This window comes from Balearica regulorum, chromosome 1 (genome assembly GCF_011004875.1).
Source record: "Balearica regulorum gibbericeps isolate bBalReg1 chromosome 1, bBalReg1.pri, whole genome shotgun sequence".
NCBI classification, from domain to species: Eukaryota; Metazoa; Chordata; class Aves; order Gruiformes; family Gruidae; genus Balearica; species Balearica regulorum.
Window position 1 is genome coordinate 53440278 of NC_046184.1, and position 27663 is coordinate 53467940.

The 27663-nt window shown below is 40.0% G+C and overlaps 1 protein-coding gene across 6 annotated transcripts in view; it reads left to right on the forward strand.

The window, feature by feature from the left end:
* ANO4 (anoctamin 4) overlaps positions 1-27663 on the forward strand; it is a 197082-nt gene that overhangs the window by 160038 nt on the left and 9381 nt on the right. For all 6 annotated transcript variants that reach the window (XM_075749605.1, XM_075749615.1, XM_075749625.1 and 3 more), the window contains 10 exons: positions 5292-5429; positions 7463-7627; positions 11214-11250; positions 13772-13883; positions 14951-15008; positions 17694-17791; positions 21441-21583; positions 22617-22769; positions 24476-24623; positions 27024-27143. In XM_075749605.1, the coding sequence (XP_075605720.1) occupies positions 5292-5429; positions 7463-7627; positions 11214-11250; positions 13772-13883; positions 14951-15008; positions 17694-17791; positions 21441-21583; positions 22617-22769; positions 24476-24623; positions 27024-27143 (1172 nt within the window). The remainder of the gene's footprint in view (positions 1-5291; positions 5430-7462; positions 7628-11213; positions 11251-13771; positions 13884-14950; positions 15009-17693; positions 17792-21440; positions 21584-22616; positions 22770-24475; positions 24624-27023; positions 27144-27663) is intronic.

Sequence of the window (27663 nt, forward strand, 5' to 3'; positions counted from 1 at the left end):
CTGGAAAGAAACAGCTTTTGAGACTGAGCGCTGAGTCTGAGTGGAACTAGAAGGTTTTATTACGCAGGAGAAAAGCAAGATTCAGGGGGTGTGGCAGAAAAAGTGCTCCTCGAGTGGGATTTGGACATACAGGTGTGCGCAGAGTCTGCTCTTCTTCCTCTCCAGAGACTGCCCTGAGGCTGCTGTAATGGTCTCAATGCAGTTGAACTTCTATATTGCTGCCTCTGTGGAAGAATTTCTGTTTCATTAATCTTGTCAGCAGAGAAACAGACTTCTGAGTTACAGGAGTTTTGTCTCTAAGAGGCAACGTAGTTCAATGAGTCCCTGAAATGGTACAATTGCTCATTTGCTGGCAGGATTTTCTTTTAAATGCTTAATGACTGAGAAAATAGTCCAAGAAGATAAAATGAAATAACTTACAGAACTGGAAAGTCATTTCTTTATAGCAACAGGAACATCATTATTTGTGCATATATGCTATCAATTCTTGGTGATACTTCAGGACTATTGTCATATATTTAGAAAATACTCTAATACTGATTTAAGTCTCCTGAGATTAACAGCCTGCTCTTGCCAATGCTGACAAGTCACAGAGAGACCCCACTGGATATAGTCCTGCTTGAGGTTCAGGTATTGGTTGGAATCGACCTGCAGTGAACATGTCCTCTCATGGCTAGTTGAAAAAAAGCCACTGCTGCTGCTGATAGCTAAGGCAAGAGATGGATGTACCAAACTGCGATTTCCAAGTCAAGACTGTAGCTCAGTGTCCCCAGAATGAGAAGGGGCCTTTAAACTAACAAAATACACAAGCAAGCACAGTACGAGGCCCTTTTTATGGTTTTCACAGGAAGCTTGGTCTTGCAGATGTTTATAGTTTGGGATGTTATATATCTTCTGCACCTTTCACCATTTAACCTACCTGGATTTGGGATTATGCTGAACTGTTAAGCCATCCGCCTGAATCTTCCATGATCCGTTCATTTACAAATATTGATAAGGTTGTCCTTAACTGATGTTTTTTGGGGTGGGTTTTGTTTTTTTTTTCCTTCTTTTTCCGTATAATAATACAAAGTGATTTCTGGCTGCTGTGCTAATGCTTGGAGAAGTTGTCTTCTCGCATGTAAGCACAACAGCTCCAAGCCCATTCAGGACCACTCCCCATTCTGTTTCCCTCTCCTCTTTATGCACATGCCCAAACTCTGCTTACAACCTTGCTGTTCCTACTGAAAATGCATGTCCTCTTGCAGAGCCTGGAAGAAAGCATTCCCATGGAAAATTTGCTCTCTGCTTTCTAAGCTTTTTTGGAAGAGCATTACCATGCCTATGCAACTAAGCTTTTAGCTGGAATAAACACTGAGAAGACAGAAGACAGTAAAGTTGCTGGTTTTTTCCTCTTCCAGTGAGAAAGCCTGAAAGAGCTTCTGGTAGTTGAAACTATCCTCATAGAAATATGATGTGTCTATTTTATGATGTCTGTTAAATAACATTTTTTTATAAGAGATGCTTAAGTTGCACTGGCAGTTTATTTCAGTTTGGCCTGCAAGATGGCATATCCATGTTGGTAATTTTCAGAGGATACCAGCTCCCTGCTGATGATCTTTTATTCTCACATCAGGCTTTTTCCAGTGAGCTCTGTCAACAAGACCTCAGTCAGGTGCCCTGGGGCAGTGGTGAGTGTACCCACTCCAGAGCTGTTCATTGCACCTTCTTACAATTCTAGAGGGAGTTTTATAAGTCTCTACAGCAGGACATAGCAGTCTTTTCAGAAGCAGTGTGTCAGATGGTACCTTTCTCTCTCAAATCAAAGGTTAAAGATGCCAATAGGAACTCAACTGGCTGCTTCTCAAAGATTTATGTGATCAGTCATCAGAGCATCAGTATCTCACTGGCATTTGAGGCATCAGTTCCTCTTTTGTTCAGCATTCAGTGGGATCCCAGGAGTGAGAGCTGATTGCCTCCCAGAGGTGTCTTCTCTGAAGATGCTACAGCTGACAGTGCCCATATCTACTGCACAGCTCAAGTATGTCCTTGCTTTAAGGTCAGCTCTACAGATCACTGCCTCCTCTTCTTGAGTATCGAATGAGACAGTCACAGTTTGGAAGCAGGTGTCCCAGGTGAAAAAGTGTTGAGATCATTTCCCTGTTCTGTGGTTTGAAGTCTGCCTCTTCACTTTGCCATTGCCTTCAGCTGCAAGCAGGATGACCTGCAAACCACAGGCTTTGCAAGGAGACTTACTTCTGGGGATGTTATCATTGTCCCAGGGATCAAGATTCAGATTTTTGATCTTTTACAAATCCCTTTTTCTACATCTGGGCTATAGAGGACAATATATCCTTGGACTAGGAAGGACAGGACTCCTGAAAGAATTCACCTGTTGAAGGACTCAGAAACCTCCTGAAAGGAACGAATATATTTCACAAAGCAATTTAGAGTAGCTCTTCTAGTGCAGAAAGACCTGGCCTAAGACAGTGCACATTAATCCATATTTGATAGTCCAGAAATCAGTATGGTTTCTCCTGTGAGTAAAGAATTGGAATAATCCATGTTTGAGAAGCAGGAAGGAAGGACAACAGTCTGGTTTATGTAGATGGAGAAAGACACATTCCATGGAGCTTGATCATGAAGTTATACATGTCAGTGAGAATTTTGTCTCCATAAGGTGAATATTTTACTCCTAAAAGTGCTGCTTTCTACCAAAATTCCTTCTAATTAAATATCCTCTCTATGTTCCATTCACTTATCACTGGACAAAACCAGCCGATTTCTTTTATTGGCTATTTCAAGGAAATCAGTTAAAGAGTTCTAATTACCATTTCAAATCACAAGCTTTTGTTAATGAAGATTGTTATTTTTATTAACATTATCTGCCATGTCTAGCTTTTTCTTGCTTTAATTTTCATTGTCAAATTGAAAAATAAGGTTTTGATACAGAGGGAAATTTATTAATTCCTACCAACAATAGATTGAAAAAACCCAAATTTATATGGCTTCCTATCACTTCGTCATCACTTTTCTGTTCTAAATGAAGAGACAAAGAAATGAAACAATGAAAACAATGGGAAGGAGAATTAAATTTGTTCAGATATGCAACTTTGTGAATTCCTCACCACTTTAGATTTTCACCCAAGGAAGGCATGCAGCAGCCTCTGCAGTGTCCACGTCCCCCAGCCTGGGGATATGGGCTGAATGTGTTCTGGCTCCTTTGACCCTGCATATCTGGATTTCCTTTTCTTGTGAATGAGGTGCAATGTGGGAGATGTAAAGAGTAATTGGGTCTTGGCTGGGTGTGCAACAAAAAACAACTGTGCAGAGTTCCTGGCACTCCCAGCTGAAATATGACTTCTGTTGCTATTTACAATGTTCTTTTTTTCTTTTTCTTCAGTGTCACTTTCTTTATATCATTAACCTTAGCCAAATACAGTACTGTTCACTTCCTGCCCCAAGCTGTGCTCAGCATTGCTGAGTGTCATTAAATAAGTATGAAGGTTCCTGCCAGAGTTTCGGGTTTGGAGATGTATCTGTAAAAATAGCATTTGCATTGTCTGAATTGACTAGGTATCCTAGGAAATACCTAGATTCATGGATGGGTGGATACGATAAGGACTTCCTTATAGTGCAGATTGTAAAAGATAATCTAACCTTGGCTTAGAGAGAGCTGCAAAGAAGAAAGGGTTTCTTGTATATGACCCAGTAAGTCAGCTGGCAAAGCCCTTGTACAATCTACAGGGTGCAATTCTTATGGACTCTGCTTCAATGGTATTGCACTCTGTCCTTTTGCATGTCCCTGGGCACACAGGAATACTACTTGCATTGTTTCTCTCGCTAGATTATGATCTGCTCAGCAGCCTTTAGCCCTGATATGGCAGGAACAGCTTGAGCAAGGTAGAATAAAAGCCCTGCCTCCACAGAAACATGCTTAGCCTTTGTATATAGCTAATGTAGGGCTGGTTCCCTCAAGCACATAATTAGTTACACAGGCATTGCAGCTGAGCATACATGCCTCTTTTAACTTTTTTTTAAATACCATATTACCAGGTTACTGCTTGAATTTGGAAATTAACTGTATTGAGAAAGTGCTTTCAAAATTTGAGAGAATGAGATGTGACTGGTTCCCCCCCCCACCCCCCAGGGGAATTTTATAAAAAGTATGTAGGATATCTTATTTGTATTCACATTCTAAAGAGTTGTATGAGCAGTTAACTCACCTATTTCAATGCAGTCATTTAAGGTCTGGGCATTTACAACTTTCAGTCAGTCGAAGTTCAATTAAATGCAGTTGAAGGGTTGGAAGTGACTGAAATTGGTAAGCTGCATTCTTGGCTGTTACAAAGAAATGTGCAGCAGAGGCTTGGTGGAAAAGCTGCAAAGACAGTCCCTTGGAGCCAGTTGTACCATGGGCCAGTTTTCCAGTATACATCAGAGCATTGTAAAACTTGATCTAATGTACATGGACTGCCAGCAGCTGTGAGAGTCCATCTTCTCAGCCTGGTGCTCTCTCATCTCTGACAGCATCCCTGTTGTCAGAGGTGGCACAGGACACGTGGCTGTTGGTGAACCTCCTGGATGGCAGGGCAGTGGGGCAGCCTTACTGCAGCTGAAAACTGTGAGGTCTTACCTGCACTAATGGTGAACCCTGTCTTCTGACAAGGCTGTAAACACATGTAACCAAGTCTCTCCCCAACAAATCCCCAGGTTTCATTTCGGAAGAGAGTTTTTATGGCAAAGCAGGACTTGACATTGCTGCTGCTGAAAGCTGTTCCTGCTAATAATATTGTCCAAGTTAGGACAATAGGAAGGAATTGAGCAATATTAAATGGCATGGCTCCTTTTTCAAATGCTGAGAAACTTTTGCTGATACTGGGAAGGTAACCAATTACCCAGCAAATAGCAACTGGGTTTGGAAAAAGGCGTTTGGGGTTTTTTTTTTTCTTTGTGCTTTGTTGGAGAATTCCAGTATCATTAGGATAATACCAAGCTGGAAAACCCTGTGGTATCAACCTTAAAATGATTTGACTTACAGCCATATTGTTTTAAAGAGCATTGTTTAGATGAGTAGCTAATTGGGGAGTTTACTAAATACTTCCAATATGGTTTTATAGGTACAGTGATTTATTCTAGTGCTCATGAAGGAGACTTGATTTCCCAGTTCAGCTTTTATAGTAGCTATGCCAGCTGCTGAATTCAAAGGTGTAATTCCCAAAAAACAGTGATTAGATAAGTGATCCGATGTTTCCAACAGAATCTTTCCTAGCTATGCTGTATGTGAACGTTGTCTGTCTGTTCTTTAGGAGGAAATACGTCCGCAGTTTGAAGCCAAGTACTCCAAGAAAGAACGAATGAACCCCATATCCGGGAAGCCAGAGCCTTATCAAGCATTTGCAGATAAATGCAGCAGACTCATTGTTTCTGCATCTGGAATATTTTTTATGGTTTGAGTACTTTTATTTATTTACCAGTCAAAAGAATACAAAATAGCATTATCTCTGCTGAGAGAGTATGGAGATATTGGATATGACTGCTTGAAAGTGAAATAAGCCCTAGCATCTTTACTGCAGGCTAAAAATCTGTACACAGCAAATCGCCTGAGTTTCTGTAAAGTCCTACACTAGTTTACTCTTCAGTGAGTCTCACAGACAATTAAGTCCTTCCTTCAAGGCTATACACATAACACTATATGTGAGCTAGCCCAGCAACTTTGTGTTTGAATGAGAAGGGAGGGAACAAGGCAGAGGGCTTGTAAGAAACTGGTGGCTTCAAAATTGTCCAAAGCAATCTTGGACAAGAAAGGCAAGAACATTATTGAGATGGACTGTGCTCTGGTATGTCAGGTGGATGGACAGAGACACACAGAGAAACACTGGGCACAACGAGGCAACATACTGTCTGACTCAGCCCTTGAAGACACTTACATCTGCTCATGACTGCAGCCTCTGCTCAGAATTGATTCGATATCTGCAACATTTTGCATATTTTCCCTACTTTTTTTCTTGAAAGGGGACAGTTTTCACTCCCTACCCTTTGCAAACGCAGTCATTAATCTTCTTAGCCTAGTGATAGATCTTGCTCAAAGTGGCAGAGAGAGTAGCCTCGCTCTGAATTGCATGCACTGCAAATTGTCCCCATAACAGTCCTTGAAACACAACAAGGATTATTTTCACTGAAAATATTTTTTATTGCTGGCGTAGTGTGGGCTTCCAATGAGTTAGAAAAACGCTGACTTTTCACCCATTTAGGTAAAAAATATTCCTTAAAAATTATAGCTTTAAGCACAGGAGATATATGCTTACCAAAACTTCAGGTTGGAGCAGTTCTCAAAATTTCACAGCATTGACTCTCACAGTGTAGTTACTAATACACCTTCAGCCAGGTTAGTTCCCTGTTAACAAAGGAAAGTCATCCTTCTTCCCCTCAACACTATGCAGGGAACCCAGAGACAATCCTTCACAGTCACGTGCGCTTTTCTTTTTCTTCTGCACTGGTATTACTTCAATCAATTTTGTAACTAATAAAGTATGAAACCAGCTTGATTAGCATTCAGTGTTTTCGAAATCATTTTGCCCACTCAGTTAGGTTAGATATCCTTCAATTTTGATAGGTTTAACTTGTCTACACATAACCTTGGAATACACCTATCTTTTGCAAATAATCATCTGTCTTCTATTGAAGAAACTGCCTCCTTACCTAATGAGGTAGCTAACCCGCACTGTATCAGACTCTCTCTGAGATGAGTCACCCATGCTAATTCCCAACTGTCTGTCCTTTAGGTGACTTGCTAAACTGTGACATAAATTGGTCACAATGGAAAACAGTTGTCATTTAGTGCTCAACTGTTGCATATGGAACATCAAGTGATTTAGCAGCCTGGCTCAGCTGCATGGCTTTCAAATTATAACTGTCACATTTGTTGAAAGTCTCATCAGAGAAGAAATTACAAGGGCAATTGAATTTGTTACCTTCCCTAGCTAGAATCATTCCAAAACTGTAGCAAGAAACAGCTTGCTAAGGTTGTTGTTGAGGCAGTGGTTACAAATGGAGACTTTTTTCCTGTAGGTGTGAAGTCCATCAAAGCACAAAATCCATCCCAAATTTGACAACATCAGCCTGGGACATCAGCTTGAGACTAGCTTTTGCACATCGCAGAATATACGGTTAAGGAAAATTTCTAATTCCCAGAGCTGGCAACAGTGTTTCCCACATTAATGCTAAGGAAGAGGTACATTTTCAAGAAAATGTTTAAAACTAAAAATTATTTTAATACGATGTCAAAGATATTTTGCATTATGGAAAAGAAAAAGGACTTCACAGTAAGGAGAATGTTCATGTTGAAACCTTTCTCTGGAATAAAAATGGATGTATTTTTTCAAGTCTTGCATTGTTTTAGTTTTCAGAGTTTCAGGGAGAAGTTAACTCCTGTTCTATTGAAAGTTTTCAGGTTCTTCTCTCTGATTTTTTCTTCCTTTAGATCTGTGTGGTGATTGCTGCTGTTTTTGGCATTGTTATTTACCGTGTTGTGACTGTCAGCACTTTTGCTGCCTTTAAGTGGGCTTTAATCAGGAATAACTCTCAGGTTGCGACTACAGGGACTGCAGTATGCATCAACTTTTGCATCATCATGCTACTGAATGTGGTGAGTAAAACTAACCTATTCAAAGTTATACGCAAGCCATCAGATCAGTAGATATCTCAGTTAGTCTGCAGATCACCAAATGTTTTTGGTTTTTTTCAGCAGGAGTGGAGTGTCTTGCTAAGCCAAATATGGCATTATTGTTTATGGACATCATTCACTGTTTATGTAAAGTACAATTCCAAACCCAAAACATTATGTAAAATGTGTTTGAATGTTCTAAAAAATATTTTAGGGAGACATGTCCATGCTCCTGTTTTATCCTCTGTCTTTTTTTTTTCCTTTTATATGTTTTCAAGTTTCAGTTCGTTGCATTAATATTCTTCCTTTTAATTAGTGTTTTGATGTTATTTTTTAAATACAGTGGCCAAACTTAATTCTTATTTATACTAGTTTCAGTAATTCCAGCTTCAGCTTTCACAGTAGTTTACCAGTGAGGGTATGCATATACAGAGACAATGTCCATATGCAGGAGAACTCCCCTGGGCTGAAAGCTTCAAGAGCCTCAAGCAGAGACGACTTGTTACACGAGCTGCCTGTGGCCTTCGCCAGGGTACACCAGAGACCTGCTCTGGGTGCATTGTAGGGGGCTAGCTGAGGTCAGGTTATTGTTGTGAACTGATTTGGGACCAGACCTGGGACAAAAACAAAAACCGAATCTCTATATGGTAACAGCCCCTGTAAGGTAGTGTAGCATAGATTAGATGGGGAATGAGTTTCATCCTTCCATCGAGATGCAGGTACCTCCCTATATTGCTGTGATAACAATGTGTCTTCTATTAGTCGCTCTTGGCAAGAGGTGTTTGGCCTTTTACTATCAGGTTTTTTGTCAACTGACGTTATAAGAATGCATTTTAAGCGGGAGGAGGGATCAGCCTACAAACCATCCAGGTACTGGAGCCAGGGCAGAGTATCTCTACCCACCTAGTAGCAAGTGTGTTCTGCAAAAAGCAAGTTAGGCTTTGCTCCAGGAGATATGCTGACTTACTTCCTAGGAGAAATATGAGATGTTATTTCAGGCTTGCACATTTTCAATTGCTGGCTTGGAGACTACTTTCTTTCCTGTGCAATACCCAAGCATTTCCATCATATGAAAATTGTTTTTAACAACCCCTCATTTATATAGCAGGAAATTCCAAGAGGCTTTGCTGCAGGACTTCACTTCTCCCTTTGGCATAGGGAAGACTGCATTGGTGGCTAGGACAGTCTATCATGAACTGTTGACTTTTCTATGCTTTCCCTAAGGTGGGACTATAGGCTGAGAAAGGGCAGAAAGAAGAGGTGGAAGCTGTTCTTCTCTCTGAATTTCTACTGAGGGCTCTCTTGTTTAATGTTATTTTTGATTTATTGTTTGTTGTCTGCAGCTTTTGAGGGTTTTCTTTAATCCACCTAGAGCACACAATAAGCATAGAAGAAATAAAAAGAAAACTATATATATCTATGTCAGTACAACATCCATTTCCAAGCTTTCACTATAAGTCATTGTATATGCAGTGAAGCAGCAACAAAGAAATAATGCACAAACAAAATTATTTGGTTCTCAAAGAGTTCTACAGCCTAGAGAATTTTTTAAAATAATGGAAGATGGCTTGAAGCTGCCTTTTGAGAGACTTTGTTTTATTTCCTAAAATACATCAAAGATGGATTTCTTAAGCCTTATACTCATTACCATGCAATAAACACCATAATCTTAGATCTGGGTATAGCTTGTGGAAACAAAAGATCCCCAAAATATGAAACTGCGAGAGCTTCTCAAAAGAAGGACTTAAGAACATAATCCCTCACTTCCCATGATGGTTTAATGTAGTTTACTGAAGGACAGTAGTGGGATTTCTTTGGGGAAAAAAAAAAATCCCCAGGAGCACTTCAGATAGTTGAATCCCCTACAAACTGTGACTCAAGAAAAGTAGCAGGAGAGCAAGCAAAGATACAGTAATAAAACCAGAATGGACCAAGATATATATAACAGTAGGGAATTCACTGCTAGGAAGCCTGGAAAACCTCCAGTGATTCTGATATGTGTTGACAACCTCTCTAAGCATCAGGGGAAAGGTCTAGACCACAAGTAACTTCTAGACTGGATGCTCTGAGAGCTAGGTACATGCGCTGACACATCCATCATGACAAAACAAAATTACTTTCAAGCATAATGTCTCCCAGATAATTCTGCAGACTGACCTGGGAACAATCATTAGCTTTACCCAGGTTAATCAACCTGTTAATTCCAGTGATATAGAAAATATGAACACAGAACAGAATATGATCCTAAATAAGGCCACTTGGGACTAGTAGTGATAAACTGCAGTAGCAGATAATTAGATCCAAACATTGTTAACAGAATCTCTAACACAGTCTTACTGTTCCAGGAGGAGTAGCAACAAAATACAGTTTTGATACCCGCTTCTGCAGAGCAATGTACATTTATAAAATAGCACACTCGCTGCTGGGATCAGGATATAAACCACCCAGACATTTAGCACTTTTATAGTTGCCCTTAAGAGATGCTTTAAACCCAGAAGAAACCACCTTTTTCATTACTTGAAACAAAACTGTTTACTCCAAAGGCAGCAAAAAGCTGTTCTAAGCAAGAAGTGGTTGTTAACATAGATGAGATAATTCAGGATGATTTCAGTTCTTAAGTAGGCAGTTTGATCTGTAAATTGTACATAACTCAATTTAAGCAAGGCTTTATAAATGAAAGTTTACAAACAAAAAGAAACATTGCTGATATGCACTTTAGGAATAAGTACTTGACCCTGAAATATGAGGAGCTTTGTATCCCTGTAGGCATCAGTGAGAGTTAAGGACATTTAGCATTTTATGGGAACAGACTCCAGACTCATTTAAAGCAAATGCAAATTGTTTTATTAATCTACACTAATACTGTTGTTGGTGGTACTTTATAGGTTCAAAACCCCTTTGCAAATACTAATTGTGAAAACCCTCCAAGTTAGTTTTTGTAAGCTTTATGAAGTTAACAGTCTGCCTGAGAGTTTGAGAGCACGGTATCTGCTAAGCACAGAATCTACCACTTAGGATTTAGAACAATGTCACTGACTCAGAGTAAGAAATGTGTCTGCTGGTGGGGATTACTAACAACTTTCTTTGGAGCAACCCTGTCTCCCCAGTGTCTTTCCTTTCAGCACCAAAAAAAAAAAATCCCAGACCAACCTAAAAAGCCCAAAATACGCAACATACCAGAGCATCCTCTTCCTAGGGTGACTTTGTGTGATAAATGTTCTATAAGTAACTAAAACAAAAATCCCAGTTGTGCTATTGTTCTGCTTTGTGTTTTTGGGAAGTTTATCTGACCCTTTTTCACTGTGTATGTAAAATCGGGACAGAGACAGCATTTTTTTTCTACATATATTGCGGATGAAAAGAGCTGAGTATAACCTTTAAAACTATTACTGTTCCTTGCTTGATTATATCATTATTGTATTATTACTATATAGTTTTATCATCATTATCAGAACATCACAGGGACCATCTGGATATCAAATTTAACATGTAAGAGCTCTACCTAGAAAGCAGTTCTATATTTTTGAGCTGGTCATGTATCTAAGAGGCTGTTTCTTCTCTGTTACAGCTGTATGAAAAGGTTGCTCTTTTCCTGACAAATTTAGGTAAGCAACATTAAATACAAAATTGAATGATATTGTACTGATTTTTTTTCATCCCTATACTGTGATAGCATTCAAACTGTCTGTATAAATATCTTGATTAATTTGCAATCTATAGGAATTAATGTTTTTCTTAAGTTTATTATAAAGGAGTATATAAACTAAGCTATAGTGCCATTCAGTCGGTGGTGACAACAATCACCCACCTGCCATGGGTTCTTGTTCCAACCCCTTACCTTGTAAGAACTTAAACAAATTGTTACCTTGGGGGAAAAGGCATGAGTTTTCAGAGAGACTGAGTGCTCACAACCCCCAGGTTTTTTGAAGACCCAGAAATGGGAGAATCACTTCTGGAAGCCAAACTTACACCTTGAAACTAAGGTGCTTATTGACTATCAAACATACGCCTTTAAGAGGGGCAGTAATTTGGAGGGAAAATAACTGATTCATCAACTCTACCAACACCTAAAATCTAATGGTGTTCTGAGTTTCAGTAATCTTTTCAGCTCACCCATAAAGGTGATCTTTATGCTAGAGTAAGGACAACGTGTTTTCTAAGGACAGCCTGTACTGTTGCTGCGGTGGCAATAGGCTAACCCTGATATACCCATGGCTCAGGCAGTAGTTGGTGACTATTGGCAAGGTCTCCTTAGTGTCAAGAAGCCTGAAATGAGACTCTTGCTGAAGGCCTATTAAGCAAATCATATTATGGCATGTGTAGAAGTGGTTTGAGGAGATTATTTTGAGCTTCTGCATACCTGTGTACATTGATGATATTCGGAAAAGTATTTTTAACCAGGTGGGCAGATTTTGGTGTCTGCTCAGAGGAAACACACAGCTGATTTTAGCTAGTGTCAGGGCTTTTCTGCATCTGGGAAGTCATAGGTGATGTGTTCAAAGCACGTCTGTGTAAGGTAGCATTTTATTCTGTTGTTTCTCATTAGACTGAGAGTCCTCATTTGTATGCTGTAAATTTAAAATATTTTTGCCATCCTGTATCCATGGAAAAGATACCTGCTAGTTACAGTTGAGGAACATGACTTTCAAGCATGTGATCTGCACAGGCTATGCCCTCTTACTCCCTGTGACACCCTGGGGACAGTGAGATGTGGTCTAGAAACCTTGAAGCTTGATTACTTTCTGCCAGGTTATCATGAAGGTATGTCTGCTTCTTGTAGCCTGTATAGAAAGCACTTGTATGAAAACCCAGTGGGTCAAGCTGTTCTGACAGTGTTCAGACTGTTTTGTGGTTTTTACTCCGATGGCCTAAGTACATGATTTGGTTTGAACGATCTTTATCAGTGTAATAAGCTCAGAGTGGAATTGGCAGCAAAGCTACATTCAGGATGTCCTTCTTCAGCCTTTACATGACCTTTTTCAGAGCTCACGTCCGTGCTCCTCCAGAGCATTGCCGTTGTGTCTGATGGGTGTATGAGCAAAGCTTCAGCTGCAGCAGCACTGTTAAAGTCAAGCTTGTCCTTTCTACAGACTGGCATCAAAAATCCATGATGCTTCATTTCCTTCTGCTTAGCTAAATATGTATGCACTGGCATACACACAAACTTGGGTTTCTTGACAGGTATTTCCAAATTACTAATGCAGTTGTTAACTTATGGTCTGTTTTATAGTTTTGTCGATGCATCTATTTTCCTCATGGGTGGGGCAACTCTAGTTATCATTGTTGTTTCTGTACTTCCAGTACTTTACTGGAGGCTCCTTTGGAAGTTGTATATGAGATACTCAGAATCATTAGTACCTCCTCTTCTCTGATTACTCCTGTTCATGGCAATGGTTGATTAATAACAAGCTCCTGCCAACTGGAAGGTAGTTCCAGGACATGGTACTGGTGTGTTGGCATAGAAGTTGTTTTGTTAACTTCTGTCTTGATATGTCTTTAGATGGAGATTAAGGGCCCACCTGAATGGAAGAACATGTCTTCCCCTTTCCCGTTTGCCTTACCCCATCCATTGCAAAATATTTTTTCTCAGTCTTCTGTGATGAGTTCCCCAGGACAAGGCGAAGGAGTCATGCAGTGGCACTCCACTGATACCTATGTAAAGTCCTTAAGTGCTAGCATGGTGGGCAAATCCATGAATGAGAATTACAAGGAGGATTTGCTCCAGTTCAGTGTGACATCTGTAACAAAAAGGCACTTAGCTTATAGTGGGGTACTTTCAGGCAATGTCATTAGAGTAGGTTGCAGAAAAGGAAACAAGAGAAGAGCCTGAGCCTGTAAAACACACAGGAATCCAGGAGGGATGTTTAATATATGCATTATCATCTCGATCACTTTCTTACAGTCTCCTGGGAATATACATATCCAGATATCAAAAGAGATTTCTAAGTCTTTACAAGCTCACTTGCTTGTAAATTGGATACAATTTCTTCTGTCAGCTTATATTTTGAAATCAGCAGGCTAATTTACAAATAACATTGCCAGCTCTGATAGGTGTGTGCAGCCTTTGTGCCAAGGGAAATTGTTAATCTGACTAAACCTCTGAAACTCTGCTCTCTTTCTTCACAGAGCAACCTCGTACCGAATCTGAGTGGGAGAACAGCTTCACTCTGAAAATGTTTCTTTTTCAGTTTGTCAATCTGAACAGCTCTACCTTTTATATAGCATTCTTCCTTGGAAGGTAGGATTGATCTCTGCACCCTCATATGTGCAAAATGAAGTGGAGAGAAGAAATAAAATTGTCTGTAATGAAACAAAATGGGATCATATTATCACACATCTCAAAATGCAAATTCCATTCTAACAAAGCAGGACAGATTGCAGTTTTATTTCCCTTTCCAAAGCCCAGAAACAGACATAGTTTTTTCATTTCCTAGCACCACGCTGGCTCAATGCTAACTTTCAACAATTTCACTACTGGGAACTGATGCGTCCCACAATGCTATACATGCAGGTCACTTCACTATGTCTTTATGAGTGTAATTAGATGTAAGTAGAGGTAAGTAAATAAATTAGCACCGTGTCTTTTTGGATAGGATAGGATAGGATAGGATAGTTCACTTGGAAGAAACCTACAACAATCATCTAGTCCGACTGCCTGAATACTTTGCTGCTCGTATTGTCTGATTTGGACTGTTAAGAGTGAATTATGAGCTATCAGTTGGAGTTTTTCCACAGAAAATGAAATATATGTATATATTCAAAGGTCTCTTTCTGCAAGTCCCCCAAAAGCGAAAGAAGAGCCTTTGAGTAGAGAAGGCTTGAGTAGAAGGATCCATCAGTATGGATTATTTGCATGTGGGAAGTTGTGGGAATTTTTTCGGGAGAAAACATGGGAGAATAGTAAGAAAATTATGTTTTCCTAATGGAAACTACCATTTTCACGGATTTCCCAGAAAGGCAGATAACACAGCCCACATTATGGTGTAAGGAAATAGACTGGCAGTTGAAAGCCATTTTCCAAACTGACCTGAACAGTTTTATTCAGATTTTCTCTCTTCTCTGCATATGCTGAATATCCAACAGCAGAGAATTTGGTATCGAAATAAAACTGCAAGTTAAAATATACTTAGCCCTTCATGGAAATTATTCCAGGAATCCCCCAAAATGTTTTGCAGCATAACATCTTTTACAATTATATCAATCATGCTAAGATGACATTAAATTAAAACAACAGTGTGAGCTTTCTTCTACTACTGTGAACAGACTGCTTACACAACATAGTTGATGTATATTCCTGTGTTAAAGATTTACAGGACACCCTGGTGCCTACTTAAGGCTGATAAACCGGTGGAGACTGGAAGAGGTGAGTGTTCGCTAACTCCACACTGATTTATCTGCTGCCCACAGATGCAGTGAATGCAAGCGGAGGCAGACACATAACTCTGTCTAGGTATTTTTGAGTGTGTTATTGGGTTTTCAGTTGCCATCTAACTCCACACTACTGACACTACTATCTGCTTCAAAAACATCTACATATGGATATATATGCCCTTTTCAATGCTAGCAGTTTTAGTGTTTGCATCACATTTGGATAGTGGTATCAAATGGTTTAACATTACTCACATTTTTACATTGGACATATTTCATCCTTGAAATTAATGAGTCTGATATGAATCTGACAACTTTTTACTTCTAAAAAAATCCTTTCTTCTCAGCTTTCCTAGCCTTGCTGACCAGGGAGTTAAAATAATAAAATAATAATTTAAAAATCCAGACACATAAAATATACTTGAAAATTGACCAAAACAACTGAACAAACTTCCCAAAAGAGCTACTGGTATAACAATCCATGTCTATAAAACCAAATGGATGTGGAGAGCAATGAGTAGTTGGCTTTGCAAGTCACTCAAGGACCAATCCCATTTCTTTTGCAAATACATTCAGAATTCAAAAACAATTTGACAGTTATTGGAAGTGAACAGCAGCAGTTTCTGGACCAGTCATGTAGTTTCCAGTGCTGTTATTTGCACACTCAAATCCCATGGTTTCTTTCCTGCTTCACAGCTGAATAACTGAAACAACTTTGCAAATACATGACAACTGGCAAGTGGAAAATGCAGGTCTTACACTGCCAACATAAATTTACAAACACTTCTAGATACATAAATATTTTGGCTAACAGAGGTCATCCAAATTCTAGCAAAGAAAGGAATAATTTGAAAAAGCCATCCTAATTTTGAAGTAGTGAATTCTGTACATTCAAGGAAAGAATAGCTAATAAGTAGGCAGACAGAAATTCATTGACGTCTCTCCAAACTCTGAGAGATGCTGAGCTGACCTAACAGCTTGTTGCTGCCAGAAAACAACAGTTCTGTTGTTCCTTTGAGCCTTCCTCCAGAAGTTTTCTCCTTCCTCTTCCTCTGCACGGGCTCTGGCTTGTCCAACCCTGTGAGGAGCCTATTCAGTTCCCTGTATCAGCAGGAAAAGCTTCCTTTTTAGGCTGAATTAGTTTTCTGATGAGTTACTGGGCTGAATCATCTCACAGAGGGCTCAGAGAACAAGAAAAGAATCTCACCTCTCTGCAGGAGCAGAGATGGGAGGAAGAAAGAACCAGGTTTGAGAGGGACGTGCAACAGCAGGATGTTACAGGTTGGGTCAGTTGCTGGTGGAAGCTACTATTTGTAATCCCTACTATTTTGCTTTTCTCAGAGCAAAAATAAAAGTCTAATAATAAAATAAATGTCTAATAAAAAAAGTCTCGACATTATTGACCGTATCTGTGGTAGGTCTTATTAGGACCGTAATTTAGAATGTAATGCCCAAATATCCCTCCAATGGCCCTCCCTTCACCCATTGGATGAAGCCAAGTCTAAGACATTTAGTAACACAATATAGTCTAGTCCAGTGTCCATGGGCATATTCAGACCACAATTTATGTATTAGTTACGTTATGGTTGTAACATCACTGCTACTTCATTAATACTGCACCTACCTGTCTCACTTTATATTGCCTTATGTGACTGATTCCTAAAACCAGAAGGATGATGATTTAATAATAATGCTAGAGAAGTTAATTAAAAAAAAAAAAAAATCTGCCACCTTGTTAATCTAAAGAGAAGCTGAATGAGGTCAACAGGAACCTCAGCAGGGACCCAAGTTCTGAGCACTGTATAATGCAGTGTGTATAAGAAATTCATATCACATCTTGTTACAGGTCATAACTAATTTTTACCCCTAAAAGTTAAAGAGAAATAGTGCCAGTTCTATGACAGTAATCTGTTCAACTTATCCATAATACCCAGGATTTAACAATACAGCTTGGACTCCACTGTTTGGATCTGCAAAGTCAATTGTGTAAAGTGCTGTTTGAGGGCAGAAATTTTTTGTTCCTTTTCTGTTTCTTCCAATACCAGATGAAAAATTGTGGAATTACCTAAATTTGTACTACCTGAGCATCTCTCCCAAAAGCAGGACCACTTCTTCAAGGTCTGGAGCCACTGCTGAAGCAAGCAAGCCCTCAGCAAGAGACACTAAGAACTGCTGTTTGACAGTTAGAGATTTTTAGTTCTTCAAGAAGAGAATAACTTTGAATGGTCCAGTCAGTCATATACATTAAATAGTAGCGGATAAACAGTCTATCCTCTCAGCATAAACTGTTTGCCTCTGCAGCCAGGAAGAATTTTCTCTTCGTTCTTTGACTTGAAGGACAGTCAACGTCCCCAAAAACTATTGAAATCATTGAAGAAACTTGGTAGCCTTTGCCTCTGTCCCACACACACTTGCACAACATATTAGAAGCACTAATATGAGAACTGCATTGGTTTCAGCTGATTCTGACCTCTGCAGAGAATTAGATGATAGGCTTAAAAGTTTCACAAAATGATACAGTCTCATATGTTCCCATGAGTTTATATATTTTTTAAAAAATAAAGAGAATAGCATTTAATTTCCTTTAAGTAAATTATCTAATGTCCATTTCTAGTCTCTAAGAAATGCTTTAAACCTCAGTATTATTTCTGCTTAACCTTTTGTTTCTTTTTTTCTGTAGTGCCACCCTAGTGGATGCCTTATTGATCTCTGTATGCAAATGGGTATTATAATGGTGCTAAAGCAGACCTGGAATAATTTCATGGAACTGGGCTACCCGTAAGTAAATATAATGCCTATGCTTCCATAGGTCACAGAAAAATACTAAGTTTATGCTTTCCTTATGACTAGTTACATAAAAGCAAGATACAGTAATTGTTACAATAGAAAATCCCCCCCCCAGGATACAGAACTCTTAAGGCAGATTTCCAGACACATAGAGATAGATGATGTTTGAGGTTTTTTCTGCATTGAACATAGTTTACAGAAGCAAAAGTGTGATATAAATATTAACAGATAAATAATATATGGGAAGTGCTTGATTTCATTAAATTGTATTCCATGTTTCAAAACTCCTTAAAAATAACTGTAGGACCGCTGTATTCCTTACACAGGAAATGTTATATGCATCATTTTTTAGCTATGATGGTAAGTTCTAAATTGAATTTCTCCTTGCTGGGTGATAAAAGATGCCTGAAAGGGCAGGTATGAGCTGGAAAAAATGCACTGCTGGCATATACATTCCCAGAGACAGAAAAAGGTACTGACTGGTATATAGGCAAATTCCCCTGTGATCTTTGGGGTATTATGGAGCTGTGTCCTAGCTAAAAAGGTTGACAATTACTCATTTCCTATTGGTCCTTTTCTTATTGATTAGTATTTAATGAGCATGTTTAATATGATAGAGACAGTGTGGCAGGTCATCAAGGGAAATTAACAAGTGTAAAAATATAAGAGAGAGCTGACATTGTCAGAAAGTTTGCCCTTGCAAAATTCAGAGGGATTTGCTTCGCTGCAGGATCCACAGCAGAGCTAGTGCAGAGTTCGGTCCCTGAATTGCAGAAATGTGTCACAGCAGTGATTTCAGGCAGCCTCGGTTCTGCTCACACCTAGCTGTAATGAGAATGGAGTAAATTATTTAAATGCATGAAGTAATTGGCAATAGAGGTACTCAAAGCTTGCTATTCTCTCTGTCTTCCTGGGTTTGCACCTAGCACTGCTCACCAGGATTTTGCAGCTCTTAGGGCTGGAGGAATTAGCTGGGATGGGGAGGGGAGAAGAGCAGCAGCAGTATTGATCCTTCTCTTTCCACTCCCTGCCTCTTTTGTCAGTTTTCATTAGATCTTTCTACTACCTATTAATAGGGATTTCAAAACCTAATAAAGAGCACAAAAGGGGATTAAAGAAGGTGACTGAAGGAGATAGGAGGAGATTGTTTAAGAACAAGTGATTTAATAGGAATAAACTACTTCACGTAAAGTCAGTCCCTTCACTTTAGAGTCACAATGAAAATTAGAACACAAAACAACATCTCACAACAATGTGAGATGCTTCAGCTCATTCTGATGAAAAACGTATTTGCTTTCCAGACCTTTCACTCCACCTCCTAGCCCTGAAATGCTGCAGGTAATTTCATTTCCTTTTTGTGTGAAAAAAACCCATGATCGTTTCTGCTAAAAGCGTGATTTGAGCCAACACACTGTGCATGGCCAGAGGATTTGGAGTAGGAGTCTGTAGTAGAACATCATTGGACCTCCACCCGTGGAATATTTCTGTATAACATAGGCCTGGGAGAGGAGCCACAGCAGTCTGTTTTGGAGGCTGCTTTTTTCCATCATTTCAGGATGGCAGCCCAGCTCTTGTGCTGGTGTGTGGTCCCACAGCGACTGCAGAGACATGCAGGGTGAGAAAGAAATGGCGCTCGGGCCTCTGGCTCTGCTTTGGTGATGGCAACCCCAGCGCCTGCTGTCACCACTCACTGATAAATGTGGCATTGCCTTGTCTTCTGAAATTTCTGCCTGAGAGTCAAAAACTGGGTTGCAAAGATATCAAAGAGAGGCCATAAGCTGTGTGCTAGAGTGTTGATTGTTTAGTGGTTACGTGTTTTAATACAAATACTGGCATATCAGAGTTGTGCTTCTGCTTCATTCAACCACCACCTCGAAACCTGTGGAAGCGTGTGTTAGTTCTCCTCTCCTGCACAGATATATTTGCAATAACTAAGAAACAAAGTATAAATTATTGTTTCATTTAGAGGTGGGAAACTGCAATTTCAAACTGATATTTTTCCTGGAGGAAGAACATACATCCGTATTAAAATCACACTACATTGCATGGCTCAGATTTTGCTCATATAGAAATCAGAAAAAGACATCTCTGAATTTTACTAGGAGTCTTCAATATTAGTAACACTGGTTATGGGTTTTCCCTCTCACAAAGGAAGAACGTAACTAGGATCTGTCTCCAAATATTGGTCTCCCACCCACCTCACCCCTTGATTTGCTGCCTTTGCAGGAATTCAGTTCTCAGCCCTCTCACTTTCTCACGGGCAGGACAGATGATATGAAATCCCAAAAGATGCTGTGGACTGCAAAAGATGTGCCCTTAACTGTCATGCAATCCATCAATCACAACCATAGGCATTCACAGGAAAAGCCTTTTTAGCCTTTTTACGCACTAGTGACTGGCTGCAAGCTGCCAAACCCAAATATTTTAATATTTTCTTGTACTTCCAAATTTTGGCTTGAAGTCCACACTTGTATTTCCAAATATTTTTTCTTGCACTTCTGAACTCTAGATTTTGTAGAATATCCTACACTCATATTGCACCTCCTCTTCTTTAAGAAAGACAGGAAAAGCTATAACCTCTCTGGTAAATGGCCTGAATGGAAAAATCATCTCTAAGCTTTAAGAAAACAAGCAATTGGCCAAACCCTTATCCAAATCCAATGGCCATTTACCTGCCATTCACAGAGAGACCAGACCAGGTCACTATGAATGCACAGTCAGGGAAAGGATTGAATTATGTGAGTGAGCCATCACCCTCTATCTTGCTGAGATGAAGGGGCCAACCACACCTTATGGAGAAAATCTCTGTCAGGTTTTGGTTTGGGGTTTTGTTTTGGTTTGGTTTGTTTTTTTCTTTCTAGCTGTAACTCTATCCTTTTTTGGTCAAACCAGTGCAACTCCCTAGCCTGGGGAGGCAGAGGTGTTTATTTCAGATGTGAGCACTCATTTCTCTTCTGGCTTAGTGCTTCCCACGGTGCTCCTACACATGCATTTCTTCAGGAAAAATATGTCCCCCCTGAAGTCCAGTCCAGCTCCCCCACTTCTTGAGATGGAGATAGCACTCATGTCAGCCATCCACCTCTTGGCCACCACGCGTCGTCAGTAGTCCACACACTTCTTTCTGCCTTGTGTTCCTCTGAATGTTTGACTGCAGACACCATTCAAGGTGTCCTCCCTTCTTGGATTGCCCGGGGACTGTTACCCTGCACCCTGTAGAGCCATGTAGAGATGTCGGCCTGCATACAGGAAGGGATCAAGCAGCATTAGCACTCAATTTGCTGATTTCTCAATTAGACCTCAACTGTGTCCACACAGCATTGCATTCTGCCACATAAGCAGACTCTGAAGTGATTTGCCATCCTGTGTAGAGAAAAAGAAAGTGAATAAATAATGAAAAAATGTCAAAATCCCTCCACCATTTTAACAACATCTAGGCCTGAATTACAGCACATCCGCCATAGCTGTTTTCGTACATATTATGCCGTGTCATCAGCCACCTGTATTACTAATGCTCTATTTTCCCCTGCATTGGGAAATTAATTTTGCAAAGTATGTTGTGCACACTTAGCCTCTTCCAATTTTGTGATAAATAGTCACTAATGTTATTTACCTTGTTTCTTTAACTTACTTGAAAATGTAGGCTAATCCAAAACTGGTGGACCAGGAGAAAACTACGACAAGAGTATGGCACACAGAGAAAAACAAGCTTCCCACAGTGGGAAAAGGACTACAATCTGCAGCCTATGAATGCTTATGGACTCTTTGACGAATACCTAGAAATGAGTATGGCTCTGACCTTAGTTCTCTCTCTTTCACTAGATTTTAATATTGTTGCTTTTATGTTGATGTGGGCTGGTGTATTCTTTTAATTATCACTGCATGAAGCTAAAGAGGCTGCAGAATGGTTTTCATTCTCACAGGTCAGGTGAGGAATAGGAGTGAGTTTGTAAGAACCAAACCAGACTAGTATAGCTAACCACACCACTGCTGTTCGCTAACCTCACATTTATGAAACACTTATTCCGGCTTCGTGTGAGGGAGGTTGTTTTCCAAACCAGAGCCCACCTCTTCCCCTACTTACAGTTCTAAAGAACTTTGCTGTTATTTACTAAAGGAAGTTCCTTTGGGCTTTCATTTTTAAATTGCGTGCTACAGAGCTGCATGCTTGTTTATGTTTAAAATTCACCAGCATTTACTATCTCACATTTACAAAGTAGCTTGCTGCCAAAAGGCGTTGCTCTATCCAGAGGAGGGAGAGGGGAGGATAACTGCTCACAGAAATGTTCAAGGTCAAGAACTTTTGCCCTGTGTGACTGAACTATGTATGTCATGATTGGGTGGTTTTTTTTCTTTTCTCCCTCACACAGTTCTTTTCAAATTAATGGGAAATTTGGCAGTCTGAAAACCTGCCTCTAGAAACTTACACAAAGTTTCAAACTGCTGCCCATTTGTACTATAAAAATGAATGTATTCAACCCTAATCTTTGCAGGTATTGAGAGATCCTAGTTGATGCTGGAGTAAAAATGTTCTTTTCTAAAAGCACAGTTTGTCCACCTTCAAACTTCACTCCAAATCACAAAGTCTAGATGTTGCTGTCCATCCTGGGGACAAATGTGCATTTGTTCCTGTCATCCTTGCTTTAAACGTTTGGCAAGGAATTGCTGTACAAGTGTCACTAGGCTGTTGTATAGTATGGCATGAGAAGAAATGTTTGTATATTTACACATAATGTTGGTATGAATATATTATTTAGTATCTTAGACCTTGGGATTAGATCTTAACAGTTATACTATGATCTTTCTTTTTTCTTCCTAGTTCTTCAGTTTGGGTTCACAACCATTTTTGTGGCAGCTTTTCCACTGGCACCGCTTCTGGCCTTACTTAACAACATCATTGAAATTCGGCTTGATGCATACAAATTTGTTACCCAGTGGAGAAGACCTTTAGCTTCAAGAGCCAAAGATATAGGTGAGCTCTTCGCATGTGTGTTTGTTATGTGTGTGTGTTATTTTTAAGGCAAAGCATTGACCACTTCAAGTAAGAGCAGATTAAGGTATTTTCAGTCATCTTCCCCATTAACAACACACAATTTGATTGTTCCAAAAAACTTCAAGCATCTGATGTCGATCTACTTATGCAATTAATAGTCTATATTGGAAAACATCTTTTAATGATTTTCTGGGTGACTTAACAGCCAGGATGTTTTAATGAAGTGATCAGTGTTCTCTGCAGGTTTTTCCTTGTGGCAGACACACTGTATGAACACATGCTGCTGCTCAATCTGAATGTAATAACCAGACAGAGCAGCTGAAACATGAAAGTCAAGTTAAAGCAGCCACCATACTGTAAGAGAACTGTGTGTTTTATATTTACCTGGCCAAAACCAAGCTCCCCTGTGACTCAGGGTCTAGGCCCACGAGGTCCCTGGTGGGTCACACAGGGTGGGTCTAGATCCCAAGAGAGAACTTGTTCGCAGTGAGGCACACCTGCATTGCTCAACACAAGGTTCACATAACTTTGAGGTCACCCAGCCACACACTGCTGCAAAGGGCTCTTTGAAAGTATTTTGACTATAAATCTCTTCTGTCCTTGCAGTGTGCAAAAGCAGAACGCCTTTAGGAAGGACTCTGCAAAACAAAGTCATCTGCCCAATGCTGAATCCCCCTTGGTGTGTTTAGAGGGGTAAATAGGATACCTTGCTGCCCATCTACATTGCAAAAACCAGTAGCCCACACCATGAAATATCAGCAGCCCAGGCTTTGTGCTCTCAGAATAGTCTACCATGTACCTAAAGGCTGTGTCTGAGAAAAGCTTTGTATGTGAACAGTGTGGATCTATGAGTTCAGGTACAAGCCTGGACATCAGCCAGTACACGGCATACACTGCAGGCGTATTCCTGAAAGAGCATTATATAATGTAAATAATAAAAGCGCAGAAAAATAGATAATTTTTCTTCCAGGCCAATTCAGGTGTGATTTCTCAAAATAAGTTACATTCACTCCCTATTCAGCAAAGTTTTCAGGGACAGCTTGATGCCTCATTAAAATCAACGGGTATGTCAAACCTTCCTTTGGTGTGGTTCTCAGTGATGGTCCTCATGAGCAGACTTGCAGTGTGCCTGTATTACAGGGTCTGTCAGACTGCCGCTGATGGGCCAAAAGCCCAGGTGATGCCTAGGGGCCGTGTGCCATTCTGTAGCATTAGCATGTCATGAAGATTTTGATGCCGATAGGTACATGCTGACCAGCTGTGCACGAGTTACACACAAGGCCCCTGTGACAGGGAGATGACGGACTGCATACATCCATGACTGCCCTGGCAGACCCTCCTCAAGGGCCGGATAGCCGTCATCCTAAGCAGGGAGGCTTACAGCATTTCTGAAAGCTGCCCAGATGGTTATGTGGCTTGGTGGAGCCAAGGCCTCCATGAGTATTTCTGCGGCTTCCTTGAGATTATTTGCAAGATAAACAAAATTCCTACCCAGTGGGAACAGAAATCTGTCCCACTAAGGTCCTGCTGTTCAATAAGAAAAATTATTTTTACGCAGTGACTCTAGGACAGAAACTACGTGAAAAGACCTTGGGTGGTGGGGACAACTGTTTCATAGCATGCAGTATCTCAGGTACTTTCGTTATTGTTTTTCCTGGAGCTAACATACTCTCCTTGTTGAACAGGAATCTGGTATGGGATCCTGGAAGGCATTGGAATTCTTTCTGTCATCACAAATGCATTTGTTATAGCTGTGACATCAGATTTCATCCCTCGCCTTGTTTATGCTTACAAATATGGACCTTGTGCTGGCCAAGGAGAAGCTGGACAAAAGTAAGCTTTTCTTTGGGAAAACAGATGCGCATGAAAATCACTTACTACTTGAATAGATACAGCAGTACTGTCTGTGTATGTTCTGATTCCACTAACCCAAATTTATTGCTTGTGCTGAGGTAACAGATATCAGCCATAGATATTGATACTTTGCGTATTCACAGAATGGGTTGCTGAGTGACTATAATTGATGATGTTAATTCAAGGGAAACATGGCAGAGCTGTTACAGAGATTTGGTGTGTGTGTAACAGTACGCTCCACAAGCTGCACTTCCCAGCTGTTTTACATGGATATAACCCTCTTTTCATTCTGAAGCAATGCTGATATTTATCAGTTACAGATTTAATGAGCATTTTAAACTTACTCACTAGGCTTCTTTTCCTGATGTAGTATTCAGCATGTATTGCTCAAAAAAAAGTAGTGTCTAACAAGAGGAAGCAATTCCCAACTAATAAATCAAGATATACTTACAGAGCAAAGTAATTTATTTTTCTTCTAAAACTAGAGTCTTTAGATTAAATCTTTCAGGAGATATTTGTGAACTGAATCCCTGCTGCCTAAGTGGATTTTCTTTCAGTGTTGCTAAACACTGAGATCACATTAGCTTGTGCATACTGCCAGCAAGTATGAGTATAGCTGCTACATGGCAACAGGCTCTTGGACTTGGGCAAGGCCATCGAATCCAGCTGAACACAAATAGACACAGTTTGCAAATTATCTCCTGGCAGCTCCATTAGCAAGGACCCGACTGTTCGAAGAAACACAAGCTAAACAGTAGACAGTGACAGAGAGCTTACATTCTGCTATTAGACATATGGCAGATTGATTTTTCTTCCCTGCTACAGAAAGCGAGGTCTCCTGTTGCTGCTGTTTTGCCATCTTTGGGTTGTCAATACTGTTTAATCAAGCTGACGGAAGAAGGGCGGCTGGTGTGGCAGCTCCTGATTAGGAGCGCTGCTAACTTGCTGTCCTGCGAGGTGTCTGACATTTTAGTAGGTGCCAGGGGAAATGTTCCATTTATTTTCAGAAAGAGTTAAAGTCTCTTCACAGGTAAAGTGTTTGGTCTGGTGCCAGCTCTTCCTGAGCAGGGGCCTCTGCTTGTGCCATTATGAAGATCCTCGGGACGTTGAAGCACTGGCAGGAACTCTCCTTGCTACTGATTTTCGCAGGACCACCACGCATGAAAAAAACAACACCTTTAGAAATTTTACTTTTATGAAGACTCAAATATGACTCACTGGCTTTGAAACTAGTGGAAGTAGCTTGGCTCACAGAGGAAGTTCTTATCATCTTTTCACAAATCTCTTGTACAGTGTTTTCACACCTTTGCTGCTTTTCTGAGTGAATTTCGCAGATGAAACCATCAGATATTAATCCTTTGAAAGAGCCAACTTGGATAAAAACTATTTATGTCAGCATTCTGGATACTGTTATTAATAAGTGCTGTTACAAAAGCAGGAAACTCTTCAAAAATCCACAGGAATATTGTATTTTCTCAAATTAAGGAGTCAAGAACATCTGCTATTGAATAACTTAAATGAGAGATGCTTTTTTCTTTCCAAAAGAATCTGTAGGTATTAGATCCATATGACACCCAGTGATACTAGAAAAATATTGTAATTAAATTAAATTCCAAATCCAATCAGTATGGAGATTTTGAGATAAAACCAGATGGTATTTAAAAGTAATTCTTCCAGGAAATTGTAAATCCATAGTTTAAAAAATCCCCAACTCTTACTGTACAGTATACTCTGCACTAAGCTGCAGTGAGCCTAGACTTACCTGTGCTTGGGCAGTGCAGGGTGACCAGCACAATACACCTGATGTATCTCTCCTCAGCTTTATGAACACCAACCATGAGCCTTCTTGTGACTCCCACAGCCCTTCGTCAGGTGATGTACATTCTCCGACTCAGTGTTCTCCAAGCTCTGCCTGACCCTCCTAGTGCTCAGCCACCCTGCGATCTTTTAGTACTGAGTTCCTCTGATTAACTAGACATTTTGTAAAAAGCTGTTTTACGTGTATTGCCTTTCCATCTGATTTAATGTCCCTTTGTGCTAGTGTCATGAGGGTAACAGCGGGAATGTTCTGATTATCTTCCTAGTGCTACTCATTATTTTCTCTACCTCTATTGTGTCACCTTTTAGGTGACTTTTCAAAAGTAGCAGTCCCAGTCTTCACCATTTCTTTTCCCATAGAAATCTACCATTGCTTCACTTTTATTGTCCATCTGACCTACTTAAGCATTTCTTTTATATTGCCTCAACATCCCTTTCAAATATTAATATGCATCACAGTTATACTGTGGATTTCATGAAACCCAGAGAACATTCTCCTGGGTACAACAGTTAATGGAGAAACCTTGCTGTGTCCTGACTACAGGATTTTTTTCCCTCCAGGTGTATGGTTGGCTATGTTAATGCCAGTTTATCAGTATTTCTGGTGTCTGACTTTGAAAACCGTTCAGAGCCAACATCAAATGGAAGTGAATTCTCTGGTTCACCATTAAAATATTGCAGGTAAGTATCTGAAGAAAGTACCTCTCTGCTGTAAGACATTGCAAGGAAGAAGCATCATGATAAACTTGGGGTTGGAACTCATTTTCAGAACTTAAAGAATATTTATGGAAAGAATTAACTGTGCTATTCAGGGACATGCTCGTGGTACCGCTTGGCTGTTACTTGCATTATTCCTTCCTTAGATACAGAAGAAGCTGAAAAGTGGATATCTGGCAGGTGTTCTTATTGCAGGATTTGTATGGTGTCATGGCTTGAATCAGACACAGCCATCATGGAAATATATGGTATTAAAGGGCTAGTAACAGGTGACCAGTTACTTATGTATCAGTAAGATGACACTGTTATCAGATTATATCATAGCACATGCACAAGGAAGTCAAGGTTGCACAAGAAGTGACCACACTGAGATATTTCACAGGTCATGAGGGTTTGTCCTAAGCTACTCTTACGAAACCTCAAATCCAGCACTTCCTAACTGCTGAATGGTTAATACCTTTCTGTCATTGCTTACAGGTGTAAT